The 19,098-nt window shown below is 32.1% G+C and overlaps 1 protein-coding gene across 1 annotated transcript; it reads right to left on the bottom strand.

Moving 5' to 3' along the window:
* Window positions 1-1,302: 1,302 nt before the first annotated feature.
* On the bottom strand, window positions 1,303-16,605 carry LOC106051789 (uncharacterized). The gene is made up of 4 exons (XM_013206991.2): window positions 16,345-16,605; window positions 13,734-14,687; window positions 10,029-10,119; window positions 1,303-9,122 (listed from the first exon to the last, which is right to left on the bottom strand). Exons 1-4 carry the CDS (start codon window positions 16,587-16,589, stop codon window positions 5,376-5,378), a joined length of 5,037 nt encoding a protein of 1,678 aa, XP_013062445.2. The 5' UTR covers window positions 16,590-16,605; the 3' UTR covers window positions 1,303-5,375.
* Between the last annotated feature and the right edge of the window lie 2,493 nt (window positions 16,606-19,098).

The following is a 19,098-nucleotide window of genomic DNA, read 5'->3' as shown; positions in this document are numbered from 1 at the left end:
AAGAGTAGTTCTATCAAACACTGCACCTCTCCGTGAAGGTAGGACTGGTAGGTAACATTACATTTTACACGAAAAGTAGTGTTGTATGATATGGATATAATAACAAATAATCATAATAATGTAACTATAAGCAGAGGGATGAGTAGGGTTAGGCCAGTACAACATTTAGCACTCTTAGAGTATTTCTGTAGAGGAAAGAAAAGCATCAAGTGAAAACACGTGACCTCCCTAGACTGAGCCAAAGTGTGATTCTGTTTATGCTCAACCCACAAAATGAGATTAGCAATCATTCGGATGAGGCCATCCTCCAACGCATACCAAAGTTTCAGCTAGATGTTTCTATTAACAAACTGTTCTGATTAAAACTAGGAAGCGTAGTTGGCAAGGAGGTGCAACTGAGGGATGCTGCAGACATTTAGGTAGACTATTTACACACCAATCTATAGAACAGAACCTGGCTAGCTCATTATCCAGGCGACAGGACACTAAAAAGTGCTAATAAGAGTGCTTAATGTACCAACCCAGCCACAAAATATCAAGGAATGAGATGGAAAGGGGTAGGGCCCTAAGTGAAGTGTGTGGGGAGTTCTATGTACAAACGTAAATAAATAGCATGCAACCTTTTCTTGTATCCAGCACTTGATCTGCAAAAAGGTAATCTGCTGTGGCATTTTATGTCTCGAGAGAGGATCTTTTCCCTTTGCAACTTCTTGTGTGACTAATGAGGCCAATCCTTGATAGACAGCTGCGATCGCAAGTTGGGCATATGTAAAAAAAAAAAAAAGGTAATAGGGCTGAGATAAAAATAATATTCTTTGTATTTTTAAGTGTCCTTAGCAATTTTCTGTAGTCTTTTCAACTCAGTTTCTGCCTGACTAAAATGTTGCTTTACCGGTACCTTTTATTGTCTCTTGAAGTGAAATTGTAATTGGCTCGGATGTCAAGGCCGCAATCCATGCCTTGAGAGGCTTATGGATAATTGGCACGGTCACTGTTCCCTACAGGTCTTAGGTATTTAATATGTTACAAAATGAATCTTCTTGAAACAAAAAAGGGAGGGTGTGTGTGTGTGTGTGAAAAATACAACTGAAAAAAAAACAACACTTAACTGAATGTTCTAAACTGTAGTATACTTTTCACTGATGGAACTATTAACACCCTAGTGTTAAATGCTAAAAAAATAAATAATAATAGTTATATGCACTTTTGGTTTTACAATTCAGTCAATAGCAAGAAACCAAGACACATTTTTAATGAAAGGTATCATACATAAAAAAAACAAAAACAAATGCACCAACAACAAATTTAGTTGTTTTTTTTATTATTGCATAGACAACTGAAAATGAAATAGATCTACAACAATATGCATATTCTTCCCCAGTAAAACAGAAAGGAACCTTTGGTACAATCCTCTGACTCCACACTGTGTCCACAAAGACAGTGTTTGTCCAAGAGACAGTTATTGAAAAGAAACAACATAAATCCCAGGAAATCTGATTGTCACCCTATTATATAGTTGACATTTATGGTCAAAATGACAAAAACTGATCAGAACACACTTGGTATAACTAACAAAAGATTTAACAATAACTGGTAAATGCCTGTTATTTCATTATGGAACTTATACTAAACACATTCCACTGAATGAAATAAATAATAATAAAAAAAGACCCCCACAAAAAAAGGCAATAATGACACACATGTATGTGGTAATACTGTCATTTGTACTTTCTTTGAAGCAGTGAAACAAAACATATACAGGTCAATGAGCAGTCAACTAAAGTAGAAAGGCTGGGTTTCATACTGCAGTTCTGAGTCAACAAGAGAGTTTTCAAAAACACTGACAATTATGTCTTAATGCATGGAGTTATTTTCAAATATAACATTTGAGTTGACATTTGCTATCTTAGCAGCAGTTTTGTGGACACAAACTAAACAAGTGTGAGCTAGTTGAAAGCTCTTCTAGGGCTAGTTCATATGATATGGACAACAATAAACCAACATTTATGAACACAATTCACCATTGCTAGAACTTGTCACAAACATCTTCCAAATCTAATGATGAAAATACAATGAGCTAACTAATTTTAAAATATGAATGTACTTATTTAGTACAACTAACATTAATTAACACTAATGTACTTAATAATCTAGCCCAATTTATACTCAAATCCATAATTTAAAGTTACATCCATACCTAATAAAATTATTCAAAAACATGTTTCAAAAAATGTACAGTAAAGAAGTCAAACTAATACTTCACTATGTCTAATTTTCTAATTTTGTGGTATACAGTGATGGTATTAAAAGTCCCATAAAAATAGCTTGAATGAAGAGTAAATTGATGCGTGCTTTCAAGAGAATCAAAGTGGTTAATTGTAATGTATTAGTCAAAGTGGTTAATCATAATTTGTTGAAGTATTGAAAACAACAATTATACATAAACTAAAAATCTCCAAGCTGTAATTATTAAATGTAACCAACACGCCTTGCTTGAATATTAGCAGCATTGTTATTGAAAAATTGATGAAGTAGGTAATAACTATTTTGTACAATTGTGAGAAGATTTAAAAACATGAACTTCTCAAGCAATTGAGTTGTGATGGACAAACAACTAGAACAAGAAGTAACTGTTTTCAAGCTAAAAAACAAAAAGTGTTTCTAAATCAGACAAATAATTTCAAACTTATTTGACCATGGCATTAAATATAAGCCCCACAAATTGAGACATAGCTGCATATTGCAATATTCAGATCCAAATGTTGCTAGTCAGGAAAAGATCAAATAAAAATGACAAGGAAAAAAGGCACTATGTGATTAAAAAAAACAAACCAAAGAAAAGAAAAAGCAGAATCAACTACAACATTATTTTAACACCATTAAGAAAAAGTAAAAAAAAATGTTTTTATAAAAATCTGAGCATTGTAGAAGTATTAGATATCAATTATGTTTTAGGTTCAACCTATTAGTTGAGTGCAGGGCACTGTTTTAGTGTCTAAATAGAACTTAGAAGATTAATTATTGGATTATATAGTATTCAGATTACTTTCTAAGTACATCAGTGCCATTTAAACTGTTATATCCAATTAAATATGTAAAGTACAATTTGTTAATTATAGAAATACCTTTATTATAATATGTCACGTCCGCTAAAAAAAAAAAAAATTGTTTCTGATCAGCAAATCATTGTGTTCAATAAAATATTAAAGAAGAACTTATCAATGAAATATTAAAGAAAAACTTATCAATGAAATATTAAAGAAAAACTTATTAATAAAATATTAAAGAAAAACTTATCAATTATGTTCATGTTGCTAGGTTTTGTTTGTTTTGCTAGCCTTAATATTAGAATAAGAAAAATAATTAAAAAAAAAAAAAAAAAGGCAGCCCTAGAACTACTGGTACTGAGCTACACATCTGTGCACTGAAGTGTAAATCTGATTAACTTATCAAAGAAAAGCAAAAGTACATTATAATGCATTTAGTTTAACAATTTTCTATTAACAAACAAAAGACATTGTATATAGTGATAATATCTCTATCAGTATCAACAATGGAAGAAACAATTAATTAAAATCAAATGTTTCAAAGATTTCACCACTTGCAAAGTTGTACTTTTGAGACCATTAGTCATCTAATGTAAAACTATTTTATGTTCAGAAATATTTGCTGAGTTCAGGCATGGGTTGTATTCATGAATTTTTCATTGGCATTTACAACATTTTCTGGTCTATCCACAATAACAGGAAGACTGCAGAAGTTAAGTTTACAGTTATTTAGAGATCTCTCTAAATGATTGCATTATGCTCCATGCTCAAATAGACCAAGGTCATCAACTAAGTACTTAAAACAGTATAGTTAAAGCCTGCTACCATAGTTTGATACATTTGAAATGTTTTAGTACAAGTGACATATGAGGTAATAAAACAAAAATGTGTTGCCAACATTATATTATATTTTTTTATTATGCTATGTATAAAAAGAGCTAATTTTTTTGTTATGATTCTTTGTTACTGTTAGTTTCACAATTACATTTCTGATTATCTGATTAAGATCATGTATTCATATCAAAGAAATGTATGCAATGCAGCAGAGCCAAGTTGTTAAAGAATAATAAATCAATAGATAAAATGTCAATGCTGGTTGATAAAAGATAAATGTAAACAGAAGAATATTGTGAGTAAATGAGCTGAAGATGCATTATGGAAGACTAGAATTAAAAAAAAAAAAAGCAGCAATAACAAAATTTTTGCAATTAACAATTAGAGAAACAATACCAACATTGAAGGTCTCTGATTATGCTATTACAGTTACGAGTTGGCACACATTGATATCTGATAATCAGCACAAGATGATATGTTGTTTTTAAATATTAAAAAAAATGTGTAATCACACAACAGATATCTTGAATGAAATAATTTACCTTTCAACTTTCAAACTATTTTGAGATATCTGTTAAAAAAAACAAACTATCTTCATTGTGTTTACAAGTAGGATGACTAGCAGTATGTAGTGTCTTTTCAACTTTTGCTAGAACTGGTAAGAGCTTACAAGAATAAATGTAACATTATGGTAGTCATAATAATTATTACCGGTATTAAGATATGCATGATGCAAAATGCTTTTATATGTACCTATCTTTTGTAAACATAAGAATGATATGGCATGGGATAATGCATTCAAATCATAGTCAACAATTTCAACAACTGTGGTAATTATTATTCAAATCTACTATTGCACTGATGTGAAAGAAAAAAAAAACACACAACAATTAAGTTCATGCTTCAATGGCCCACTAAGAGATCAAAAAATGCATTTCACTTTTGGAAGGCATGCCTATTCTATTTACATTCGTGAAATAGTGAGATGTGGGTACAAGTTGAAGAACTTGCTAGGTAAACATTATTTGTACATTTATGTTAGAGGCTATGTTAACAGTAGAGGAAAAACAAAAATTGTTTAGTAAGCATACAGTCAAAACTGCAGATAACCTTCCATGTTCAGGAGACAATGAAATTAGAATACTGAAAAAAGATTGTGTGAGATTTCAATTCAGTCTGAATTCACAACACCAAAAATGTCATTATGCACATTGTTTTAATTGAACTTAAAAAAAAAAAAAAAAAGCGAACACATATGGTGTAAGTTCTACAATCTTGCATAAGGCTTACAAATAATAAAATATAAAACTAACACCTTTCACAATTGAAATCATATTAAAAAATACTTTTAAAAAATTGCAAACACAACCCAATAAAATAGAAAAAAAAATTGCATTCTGTCTGTAAAAAGTAAAAGAGAAATAATAAATATTATCTCTATACATGATTACAATTGCTAGTACTTTGCATAATTATATTGATATAAACAAACAACTAGGCCATTTGCAACTGTGCTTTTATCTCTTTCTTCCATCTGTAAAATGTTCTAGCTGAAACTTGGGGGAAAATTCTAGAAAATTCCTGAGAGTCAACATCAGGATTATCTTTAACAAACATGTACTCAGCTCTACTCATCTTTTTTTGTCGCTGTGAAGAAAACGCTTCGTCTTCATCTTTAACATAACCCCAAGGAGAACTCTGCCAACTATTTCCAGCCACATGATCCTTTTTAGGTGTATGTTTTTCTGGAGCAGCTTGATTTAAGTTACTGCAAGAATCTCCATTTCCAGACATTGCCATTAATGCTGAAAGAGAGGAATTAGAGGCAGTCAAATTGGAGCCATAAGCTTCTAACAGGGGACTAGTTCCAGTTTTATTGTAAAGATGATGTGAGCTTGTAGAGTTTGAACAATGTAACAAAGCTTCCACTTTACCAAGGGGAAGTTCTGTCTTGGTCTTGAGGCTAATATTGTTATTGTTTTTATATAAGTTTTCAGCAAGAGACACAGTTTTGAATGATTGTTTTGAGACATTGGCGGAAGAACTTGGAGACATATTCTCTTCACTACTGACGCTTTTTGTGAATTGACTGAGTGATGGCTTCAAATTTTCACATTTATTGACATTATCTTCATAATGCACTTTGTCTTTTGTGATAGTCTTTTCATTTTCCAGGTCAGCCTCACTCCTAGGTAGACTTGTATCACTTTCAGCTCCAGCAAATCCTGCTTCCAAACAAGATGAAGGCTTATGGGAGAATTCAACATGGGTATCTTTCTCACTAGACACTGCATTAAGTGAGCTTGTCAGAGCAGGATCTCCAGCAGCATACAAGCTTTTATATTTCCAAATATTAAAAATTTCTCTTTTTGTTTTAGGAAACATTTCAACAAATTGTTCAAATGTTATGTTAGGATTACTTTGAACAAAATGAACTGCTTCATTGATTTGTACTTTCCATTCAGTATACAAGTTAGTAGATATTTCTGGAAAATGTAATTGAAAACCTTTATCAGTTTCAAATGGATTATTCTGACAATATTCATATGCTTTCTGTAGAATATCTTCATCTACAGGAGAAGTTTCTTGGTGATCCATGCTTTGGTCTAAACCTACTTTTTTGCCAGCATTTTTAGCCTCTTCACATGAGGCTTCTATGGTTGCCATATCATCTGGCCCCAAATTTTTCCAGAGTTCAAAAATGTCTTCTGTTATATCCTTGATGTTAGAATTGAAAGTAGAATAATCAATAGTGGGATTTGATGCAATATGTGTCAAGACTTTTTGAATTCTCTTCAGCCACAACTCAAATGTAATAGGTGAGACATAATCAAACTGAAGGCTAAACTGTTGAAAACTGACTGTAGGGTTTCCCATCAAACATAAAAGTGCTTCTGTCATTTTATTTTTAGCCAGTTCATCATTTGTATTTTTACAAAATATTTTTACCTCATCAGATACCTGCAAAGTAGCTGCATTATTATTGCTAGCTGAATCATCTACTGGTGCCTCATAACAGGCTGAATCTTTCCATTTCTCAAATATTTCTTGAGAAACTTCTGGCAATATTACAGATATATCTGAAAATTTGACATTCGGCTGTGTTCTGATATAATTGATAATTTGCTGAATTTCTCGCTTCCAGCGATAAAATGTACGCTTAGGGACATCAGGATATGTTCGTGAAAATTGAGAAAACTCAATATAGGGATTAAGTTGTAAAAAACTATACTCTGGTCCATTGTACTTTCTGTTGACAAGACCCATGGGCTTAAAATCTTTGTCTTCTTGAGACTCACTGCTTTCATTATTAGTCTCTTCAAAATGATATTCATTACAAGCCAATGTTTTCCATATATTAAATATTTCTTCAGTGGCACTTGAGTCCATGCTCCTGAATACATCATAAGTAATTGCTGGGTTAACTTTTAAATAATCCACTGCGTCCTTTAATTCCTTCTTCCATCTGTAAAAACTTCTAACAGAGATATTGGGATAAAGCTTAGAGAAAGTAGCAAAATCAATATCAGGATTCTTCTGCACAAATATATATTCTTCTTTATTGTATTTCCTATGATGGGTAGTTTCATCACTTACATTAGATTTGAGAAGAGTACTTTCTGTCACTTCATTTCTGTCTTTCACTGTGTGATGAATTAAATTTGTATCAGCTTGGTCAACATTATTGCAGAACAATGAATCCACTTTAGTAGTAGACGATAAATTGTTTTTTTCTGATTTTTCTTTCCATAAATCAAAGACTTCTTCTGGAATATCTGGGAAAACCATTTGAAATTGATGGTAATTCATATCTTTATTATCTTCTAGTAACATAACAGCAGCATTCATTTCTTTCCGCCACCTGTAAAATGTCCTCAGAGATATACTTGGAAATAACGATTCTAATTCTTTAAACCCAAGCTCAGGATTTTTTAAATAATAAACATACTCTTGTTTATTTTGTTTTCTTGATCTACTTATGCTGCCCCAAAAATCTGGGTCTTCTTTTTCACTAGAGACTTTCATCTTTTTTTCACAACTCAGAAATGTCTCATCATCAGCAGCAGTCCTTTTAACACCTTGCTGTTGGAAAGTCTGAGACTTGTTGGCTACCTCATCTGGTTGATTTTCATAAACAGCCGACTCAGAATGACTCACTGTAGGCAGCTGTAATGCTGTCAAGGCAGCACTAGCAGAGTTAGAAGCAGGAGCTAAGTTTAATGGATTACTTAATCCAATCATTTGTGGCCATAACATCATAGGTAGCATTTGTTGGCCTAACGGAGAAGTCATTCCATAATAGTTGTGCCATGGGAACATCATGCTTTGTAACGAGGCTAAGTAACTTGCAGACAAATTTCTTGCAATGGATTCATTCAAAGATGTTGCAGACCCTGAATCTGCATAAGGAGAACTCCCATTCAAACTACTGAAAATTCTGTCTTCAGATAAATGTGAATGAATGCTAGAGTTAGAAGACTTTGGACTACCAACTGACTGAAATGGTGGAGGAGCCATGGATGGACTAGGTGATAAAACTCCAGCAGTACTTATCAGACTTGGAGAGGATGGGTTTGACTTCAAATTATCAATATAATCTTTCCAAACAATAAAAACCTCTTCAGGGACATTGGCAAGCTTAGAAAACTCTTTAAAATTCATATGTTGATTTTGATAATACAACCAGAACTCTTGCATTACTTTTCTTTTCATGACATTGAAGATATCCACTGATACGCCAGGATACTGCTGACAAAACTGATCATAATTAATTGATAAGTTTTTTTGCAAATACAAAAGTTCACCACTATGAGAGACAGACTTGATTGAACATTTTGCTTCTATACGTTTCGATGAATCAGAAGGTGTGAAAAATCCTTTACCCTGTGAAATAAGAGACTTCCAAAGGTGATAGACAGATTCTTTAGCTTGTAGAACAATGCTACTGAAGTCCTGAAAACTCATCTCTGGACATTGTTCTAAAATAATGAACTCTTCTTTGATTCTACGTTTCCATCGGTAATAAGTGCGTTGATGAACATGAGGATAATGCTGACTAAACTCTGCAAGGTCAGAAAAAGGATGAAATTCTAAATATTCATATTCTTCTTTGCGTGACATATCTCTTCTCTGCCAAGGTATACATGTCTGGAGTTCCTCTTTCTGTTGATTATATGTAGTGGGAAGACGTTCACTCCAACATAATTGTTTGTTTGACCCAGTGTACTTTACATCTGTCATCTGTTAACAAATAAACAAAAAGAAATAAACAAAAATAATACATTTTCAAACAAACATATGAATCATTTATAGGAACAATTTGTTTTTCTCAAAGTTTTGCTTAACAAAGATTTAAAATGCATGCTATTATTATGAGATACACAATAACACTGGATTTAATGTATAATTTATTCCAGGATTTAGTTCTAAATCCTAATCCCTGTGGACTCTATTAGAAATAGAAACTAGGTAGATAGATTAGTTGCTGCAATTTAATTGTATTTACATATCAAAAAGAAAGCAAATTAAATATTGCTATCAGTGTACATGTACCATTTATATTAATAACAAAATAGTAGACTAACTAAAAGCTATTAAAATTAATGACTTTATTAATTAATGTTCATATTTATTTATTTAGAATTTAGAATTCATCTTAATAATAAATATAATACATAAGTAATACAAAAGAAAATAGATACCACTTAAATCTTAAAATTAAATAATAAAATTTAGATCTAATTTAACTATCAAATTTTAATCACTGGTTATACTTCTTATATATCTATTTGTAAAGACAAATTCTATGCGGCAAATAACATTATCAATACTTTTTCATGATGGTGTAACAACTACACAAGCAACATAAATTTTAAAAAATTATTTTCCTTGATTTCTTTTTTTTTTTATTTGGCACTAATAAGGTTTTGAATGCAGGTTCATAACATATAAAAACTAAACAATTAAAAGCCTTAAATGTAGCTACTAAATTCTGGTGTGGTTGAACCAATTGTAAGGGAGCAGAAAGTAAAAAAAAACATTTGTCACAATATATTCAGTCAGACAGTAGTTGAGCTATCAACAAAGTCAGTCAACATGATGTATTGTAAGAAAAAAAAAATACATTAAACAAATTGATATCTGTACCTTTTTCTTAAAATGAGGACGAGTTTGATGAGACAGTGGGTCACCAGCTGCTAATTTATGAGACACATTTTCACTGACATTAGAATCTGGCCTGCAAAATAGGAAACAAACATTTATAAACTGGTTATTAAACAATGCATATATACATTTATATATATGGCATAATGTATGCCATATAGCAACAAATATTACTAAGCTGAGTTATACATGATCAAAATGTTGGTCATAAAACTTGTCAGACCAGCTGTGCCTTATTTCAAAGTTTACTGCTAGTTAATGTCAATCTATCCATGTCATGTCCTCAGTGAACTAACAATCAATACACTAGAGCAGCAGAGAATTAAACAATCCATAATTATTAAAACTGTTAAGAAATTAAATATTAGACAAAATTTTGTTGAAAGCAATGTTTATTGCATCAATTTTTTATTTACTACACCATTAAATGTGTATTTATATTCTTTCTTTAATTTATAGCAAATTTTAAATGTCAGTTACAAAAAAGAAAAGTGTGATCACTGTCCAATTACATTGGTTTATTGACAAGTTGTTAATAACAAAAAAATATAAATAGTTCAAGCAATAAAAGAACACTAGCTTTGAAAACACAGAGATGGTTTTTCCTAGAAATGAAAAAGTAAATAAAGCAAAATAATGGAGAAATAACATTAAGATAATGTTATCTTGCCAACATTCATTTTAAGGTCTACAATATATACTATAAACACACAAGGTTGTCAAAGCTGGCTGGTGGTACTGGGATTCCAATGTTGTTAAAATCTTCTAAAATTTGTCCACAAAAGTCTCAAACAAACAAACTGCGCACCTCCTGGGGTGCACTTTAATTTTTACAAAGCGTTTATCAACTCAATCTGTATGCCTGTCTGGTAAAAAGTTTGTATGCGTTATTTCTCCCACATCCAATCTCGGATCAAGCTGAAATTTTGCACAATTATTTCTTTTACCTGACAACACAAGAATCAATTTAAAAATTAACCAATTTGTTAATTAACTATTGGTAATAAATTATTATAATTGACTGAATTTATAGGTCACCATCTTAATCTTAATGAACACAAACCTGAAAAAATAGGATGAGAGTATAGTAACAATAAATAATCTTCCATGTTCATAAGCTCTCCACTAGCAGAGTGGTTACTGTTTTGGCTTGAGAAGCCTGAGAAAGCTTGAGCCATGAGTTCGAATTCAGGTCATTCCCACATTTTTAAAAAATATTTTTATAAATGCTTTTTTATTATTAGTCTAGATCTATTAGAAATTTAATTACATGACTGATCCAAACTAACTGACACAAGTGTAAGTGGACTTGATATAAGCTTTGTTTTTTTTTAAATAATTTTAAAAATATTTTCTTGTTATAAAGCTCAAATGCAGAGGATTCCTCAGAATCATCCCAGCAAGGTCAGGATAAATAACCATATTTAACTCTTTCTCTCCTAATTGACGATACCATCGTTGATTTGACCTCAATAAATTAAATTCATGTTTAATTTTATAAACTTTTATTTTGTGTTATATAAAAAGAGCATGCATTCCTTTTTAATTCTATACCAAATGAAACATTTTCTGATAACAAACGACAAAGCTATTGATGCTTAATCATAACTGGGTAGCGAAATAGTAATGAGCAAAATGAAGAATTCCGTCGAAACGTGGAAAAATAATTACGGAGAGAAAGAGGTAATAAGCTAAATATTAGGGAATATTTTGTTAATAAAATGTCAGAAATGTGCCTAAGAGAGGAAACTGAGGATATGTGACAAAAAAGTTGTCAAGGATAAAGAAGCAGACAGTGCATGCTGTCATCATCATTGCTGAAATTGACTTGGATCAAGTCTGCCTCAACTTGAGACTCAAGTAATGACACCTATGCTATACATTTTTCCAAGCCAATTTTGTTTATCTCTCTCTAAATGAGAAAAGAGAAGACACACTGGCACGTGTCTGCTAAGTGAAATGTTGACCAAACATTGTGTTTGATTCACAGGACCTATCCTTAGGTTACCCTATACACAGAAGGGCACAGCAGGACCTAAGTCTAAGTAAGTATGTCTCTATAAATGTAGAATATAAAATGCAAATTATTTTTATTTATGTAACGTGGTAGAGACCTAAAGTGGTGCCAAATGGCACAGAAGAACCTAAGTCTGTCTCTACAAATGTAACATATATAGTGCATGTTTTTAATTCATGTAGTACACTGCAGAGACTTAAACTGTGGTAGCAGTATCCTTGTTCAATTCAAAACATTAATTATGAACATAGTTTTTCCTATAATTTAATTTAAAATATAAATTAGTATTTGTAATTGATTTTTTTACTATTTTTCTCACTGAATAAGTCATTGATTAAAGTGACTGATGATCACATATAAAATTACATATATAAATATATATAATTAACAATTTAAAAATCATTCAAAAAGACAACATAAATAGCATTGATTGTGTGCACAGGTTAAAAAAAAAAAAAAAAGAAAAAAAAAACTAGCCAGTCCCATTTATTATATGAATAGACCTAAAGACATGGTGAGGGCAATGAAGAGGTAATTGTAGGCAAAGGTGTGGGCCAAATTGGTGAAGAATAGGATGCAATGCTAAGATGGGTGTGTTCATGGGTAATAATAAAGGATAATTGAGTTTTAAGTGAGGTAGTTAAATAGGTGTATTGTTTGGGCGGTTTAGAGAGAACTATGACTCATGATGCAACCACTACAAAGAGGATGAGGGAATAAGAGACCACATTCTCACAGAATGATACTTGCACAATAGGAGACAACATTTAGAAAGAGAACTGGTACATGGCCAGGATCAGGCTATTGTACATGTACAATTCCTATCACATGCTCTCATCTTAGTTCATCATCTCATCTCAAAAAGGGTTTCAGATGAGAGTTCAGAAAGGGGTATTAGGAAGGGGGCAAGACTAGTCTCTAATAGGAGAAGGGTTACATGTATACTCATACAACCTAGTCTTAAGAAGTTGCTTCTTTTATTGACTGAATTCAAAATTGATTGATTAGCCTTTGAGCACTTGTATAAAAGTTTTGAATGCAAAATGTACTCAAAATGATAAGAAGTTAATGCTTTTCATTTATCTATGAAACATGAAGTGGATGTGGATTAAATGCCCTAGCAGCTGCTTTCTTTGAGTAAAAGTTAAGTTTCTCAGATGCTTCCACTTAAATCAGGTGCCGGGTTTAAACTTTACAGCTCATAATTGACTAAAAAAATTTCAAAATTGGCAACCTTATTAATAAATGCAGTGGGTAAACAAGACATATTTTATTCTAATGTTTTATTAGGGGGTCAATTTATTATATAAAATGTCTGTTGAAATTTTGATCCCTTCAAAGAGGCAGTTTGTAGCAGTCTCCCCTTAACTCACAGAAAAAAAATCTATGTCCAATTAATACTATTTCTATATATTAATACAAAACAGTTTTCTTATTTTTTACATTCTTATATTAAATCAAACATCATAATCAAAATTTAATGAATCTACAGTATTTGATATGAATTTCATTATCATGACTTTTAATTTCCCCATAAAAGTAGGAAAAAAAATGTGTATTTATTATATTTGGCAGAAATTAATGTAATTTTCTATGTCACATTTACTCCTGACACTCAAGAACAAATGATATGAAATTATATAAAATATAGTTATTAAGAAATCCCTCACCTCTGATCAAAGCCATCAAAAACTGGCTCTTGCTTTACAGTGGATTTCAACATGGACATATCTAATGGAGATTCACCATTTGATTCAGGAGCAGCATCACACCTTTGAAACTTAGATTCAACAGCCTTTTCATTAGATATTTTAGAAGTGCTTTCTTGCCTCAAAGGTAAGATTTCAGAAGTGTTTTCTGACAAAAAGGGAGTGGAGAACTGAGACGATGAAGGTAAAGCATTATTTTGTTGTCTATTATGGTCATCGGATGTTTCTATTTCATCTTCTTGAGAAGTATCCATTTTTTCAATATCAATTTCTAAAGAGGGCTCACTATCGGAGCTTAAGTTGACATCCACTTTAGAAATACTGTCTTCCACTATGTCTGTGTCGTGGCAATCCTTACTTTTGTTAAATTCAATACTGTCATTCTTAACACTGACCAGCAATGGTGTTTCTTTAAGAGAAGCATCATGCACTTGGACTTTTATTGGCAATCTATTTAAAGATTCAGCAAAGTGGTTGATTTTTTCAGCAGTGTTTGTGATTTCATTTGATTGAGCATATAAATAAGGTTTGTCAATTAAACAAGTTAATGCTGAGGGTATGGTATGGGAAGTTTGACAGTTTTCTGTCAGTGGAATATCATTACTACTTTGTAATAACATATTGCAATTGATTTGGTTTGAAAGACTAGAATTGTCCTGAAGATCTTCTGATATATAGTTGGAAACAGCTGGCTTTAATCCTGATTTAATAAGTTCATTTAAGCTGAAATTTTCTTTTCTGCATTTATCGAATTCCAGACAAATAAGTCCAACTATTTCAATACTGTCTTCAAAGTCAAAATACTTATGACATAATTGTCTGACTGACGCTATTAGTGAAGGTAGAAATTCTTTTTTATCATTTTTCAAAGATATTCTTTGCCTTTCACTGGGTAAAGATCCTGAATTTGAATGCCTGAGGAATAAAAATAAATAGAATTAAAGGTTACAATCTCATAATCTGTATACCATATACATTGGTTTCAAATTATTAATCATCAAAAATTAAATATTATTATAAAAATAACATGTCAACAATCTTACATCAATAAAAAATAATTTATTTATGCCACCATTAAATACTCAGCATGGTCTGGTTCAATACCAGTCTTGTGGACGTTTGTAACTATTGAGAGGTTTCCATACTGCCCTTAAATACTTAAAAACAAAAAATCCCTCAAATGCTCTTTGACTTTTTTAAAAATATGTATATGACAATGCATTAATTTCCACTCATTGGCTATACTATTCCATCTTAGAAAATATATATATATTTATTCATTTACTATAGTACTAAATCTTTTTTTTTTAAGTCCTACTCATATCCTAGCCTTGTTGAATTTTGATAATAACAATCATTACAGTTATGTAAGTTTTTACTGTGCTAAAAGACTAAGCTAGCAAATATTTTATATATTATTATATATATAAAGACAAATGCTATGCACTCAATAGAGCTAGGTCGATAAAGGAATGTCCTCAAAATCAAGTTTAAAAAAAAAAATCCAAAAGGGATTTAAGCTCAAAATAATTGTTTTAGATGACAAGTGCTTTACCACTTAAGTATCATATCCCATACATTATTATTACTTTAGGTGTGACTAAAGACAGTAACATTTCTTCAGTGAATGTCAATATCATTCAATATTTGGATGTCAATTTTTTATAGGCAAAGGCAGTTTTTCGATCCTTGATTAGCAAATCTAGCTTTAAAGATGACCTAGCCCAAAGGCAATAGTAAATTAAATTTATTCTCATTTGCTGCAGATTTTAAATTTAAAGCTATCACATATATATATAGATTAATGAACTGGTTTCCACAAAATTGTTTTGGGTTGGCAGTAGTATACACTTCATTTAGATTAAGTCTACTAAGTCTTCTATAATTTAGTGAAGCTTGATATCTACTCTCAAGCTTAACAATAACTTCCAATTTAAAAAAAGTTCTAGATTATAGAGATATAATATAACAATTAGCTAATTTAGTAATTACGCAGGGCAGTACTGAGCAAGTAAGATTTGATTATTTGATCTAGAATCTAGAACTATAATAGATCAAGAAATAATCTAGATCGAGTCATGATCTAGATCTAGATTCTACTCTAGTGAGTTAGCCTCAAGTCACCGAAGTTATTTAAAAATTTAGGCCTTGCATATTTATTAATTTAGATTCTAGAAGTCTACTTCTTAATTCGTATTCCTCTATAGAGCTAGTCTAGATCTACATCTCTACTAGAATAGCTGTACGATTAATAGACTCCTAATTCTAGATCTACAAGGAGCACTGAAACGAAGACTTGGATCTATAACTTAGTCAAGACTATAAATAACCCAGCCAACCATAGACTCGAGTCAGACAGGCTATTTTTGGCGTGACAAAATAAACGAAGTAGGTCAAACATCTGCCGACAGGACTTTAAAAAATATCATTGACACGTCGACGTTAAAACTTTAATGATTCATTCTATTAATCACTAAAAAAATATTTTAAAAGAATATGTTATGTTAGATGATTATAATTAAAACGTTTATGACATTAATTGAATCTACTAAACATAATGTCAGAGGCTTACCGGCATAAGGAACACTGGCTTTTTTCATGAGCCTCCATCAAATGCCATGCCAGACTGTAATCTTTCAATTTTAAAGTGGATCTCAGCTTTCTCCAACGATCAAACGAGCTAGCTAAATAAACACGTCTTGCATCTCGCCATCTGTATGCTTCTTGGCGTTTATGTGTTATTTCACGTTTCGATTTTGCAGGCCTACCCTTAGAATACTTCTTTTGTATTATGTCAGTCCGCCGGATGGTGGCCATTTTGTCAGTGTCCTGCCAAAGCTATTATTAGTAATAACCAGGATTTGTCAGTAGGCTTGACTGTAACCAAAGTAAATCCCTATTTATTATGGGTGATTTAAGCTTGTGAAATTTCTTTAAACAAAAAGTAAAGACAAATTTAGGACTACTCAATAATTTTAAGTAAATAAAATTATTAGTTATTATAAAATGTTTTATGGAAAGACAAAGACAGAGTTCTGAAACAATATTTACAAATAGTTTTATTTAAAAGATAGATCTATAGTTGATTTTTCGAAATACGCTTTAAGAACATATGTGAAATGCTGATGCAAGCTGTAAAATGATAAAGTAGGCTACAAATTACACATAGATCTATACAAGAGGGACTGTTATTAAAATATTATCAACTCAACATCGAGCAATCTGGCACGTTGTCACTAAATAAAAACAGAGTAAAGTAGACGCATGCGCACAAGAAGGACATGCTAGGCAGGTGTCTACTACTGCCATGTGTCAGTGAAGACTACACTGATGCGCGTTGCGCGTTGGGTGATGCTAGGGATAAGGGGCAGACTAACATGCTTTTTCCCCCCTTGTATATCTTACGTGTAACTGCTTTTCTTTGTTATTACCAGATCTAGTTATTCCTGGGCTTTAAACTGGGTTATCTTATGTCAGTGAAGAATGCACTCTGCAAAATGAAGACCTAGCCCCCCACTTTTTTTTTTTAAATTTTTTCTTTTAATTTTTGATTTTCATTTACCCCTATTTGAAAAGCCAGCAAGGACGAACTGGCCATGTGGGCATTTTGCCAAAAGAACCGGCACTCACTGAACCGGTAGGGCCGCGGCCGAATGGACCGGTTTGAGTCTAACACATTTTCAGGCTAACAATGAACTCGTGATTGCATCAATTTGAATAACGTGAGTTTCTAATCTCTCCATTCAACATAGTTTACAATGAATTAACAACACTAGGCCTATATGTGGCTATAATGTGGGGCGTATTATACGGGATGAGGCAGGGTCGATTTTGTCAATGCCGGCCTTAAAAGGCTTGATGTGGGGTTACCAGTTACTAGATCAATGAATAGGAGGCGAACATCTTTTGAATAGAAGGCGAAAATCTTTCAAACAAGAACAAAAAAACACGACCAAGTAAACTTGAATTCTAAAAACAAAACTAGAAACATTTCATCAAATCAATGCTATAAAAGTAAAACGACCAGACTATATTACGTTTTAGACTAAATGACTTCTCGTGCATATATACTACATAGGCTTATTAGGTGTGGAATACGGGGCACAGATGCCCCTCACTTGACAGTCGATTTCTCTTCACTGTGCCTGGATCAGCGATAACGTTTCGACAGATCAAGATGCTCTTTCAGTAACATGATTCTTCTGAACAGCCGTGAATACAGGCCTACAAACACGTGTTCTTAAAGGAGATTGTTACAAAACATGCTTTCTGTAAATTATGCCCGAGTCTATGTGTTTCAACCAGAAGATATGGAGTCTATGGGTTTCAAACAGAAGATATGGAGTTTATGTGTTTAATCCAGAAGATATGGAGTCTGTGTGTTTCAACCAGAAGATGAAAGCTGGACATTTCCGCAATTTAAGCCAATGCTCCTTTTACCGGACGCCTGGTCAATCAACCTCTTTAGTGCTCTTAATAGGCTTAGCGTATTGCTACTTTTAGTCTTAGTTTACTGCTGGTGATTTTTGTCTTTGGACCCCTTTCCCCATTTTGCCTAATCTTTGTTGTTACATATGTGCATTTTAAAAACAGAAACGTTTTAGAAGACCACATTAATGTTAAACTTTTGGAGCAAGATGAAGCCAAATGTAAAATGACATCTCATTTGTAGTCATTCATTTTAATTAAAGAGTTTTATTAGCGGTCCCAGAAAGAGGTAATGACGCTATTAGTTTTGTGTGGAATGTCCGTCTGTCCGTCCGTCCCGTTTAGATCTCGTAAACTAGAAAAGATATTGAAAATCCGAAATCATATTTTAGACCTTTCTAATTTCTGATGCAACGGCTGCGTGAACTGCAGGGTCACTCCTCATCAATTAGACACTTAACTAAGGATTTTTATATATTTTGTTTTTTACGAAATTTTTTTTTTATGAGGCTTTGAATAAAAGATTGACCATATACAAAACAATAAGACCAATTAGATGACCATTTTAAGAACAGTTAGGTCACGTTCACATCCAACTTCACCTTCACTTTCACCTATCCCTTGGTCTGCTGGACAGTTGGGGCACCACACAAGATCTGTCAACCTTCTTTTTTTTTTTATTCTTCTCTGTCATTTGCCTTTGATAGAATTATATTTTGATATTCTTTCTGAAAATATTGAAACTTGCCTTTTTACCTGCCTGGGTGGACCACTTCAGGGACCGATTTTGAGTTTGTGTTTCCACACAAACTGTCTTTGTAATCCTTTTTTAGCGAATTTAATGCCAAATTTTTTTTTTTAATTTATAAAAAATCATTTAACTCTTAATTGTTTTAGT

Source organism: Biomphalaria glabrata, chromosome 1, assembly GCF_947242115.1.
Source record: "Biomphalaria glabrata chromosome 1, xgBioGlab47.1, whole genome shotgun sequence".
NCBI classification, from domain to species: Eukaryota; Metazoa; Mollusca; class Gastropoda; family Planorbidae; genus Biomphalaria; species Biomphalaria glabrata.
The sequence above is the reverse complement of the archived record's forward strand: the minus strand, read 5'-3'. Positions and strand labels throughout refer to the sequence as shown.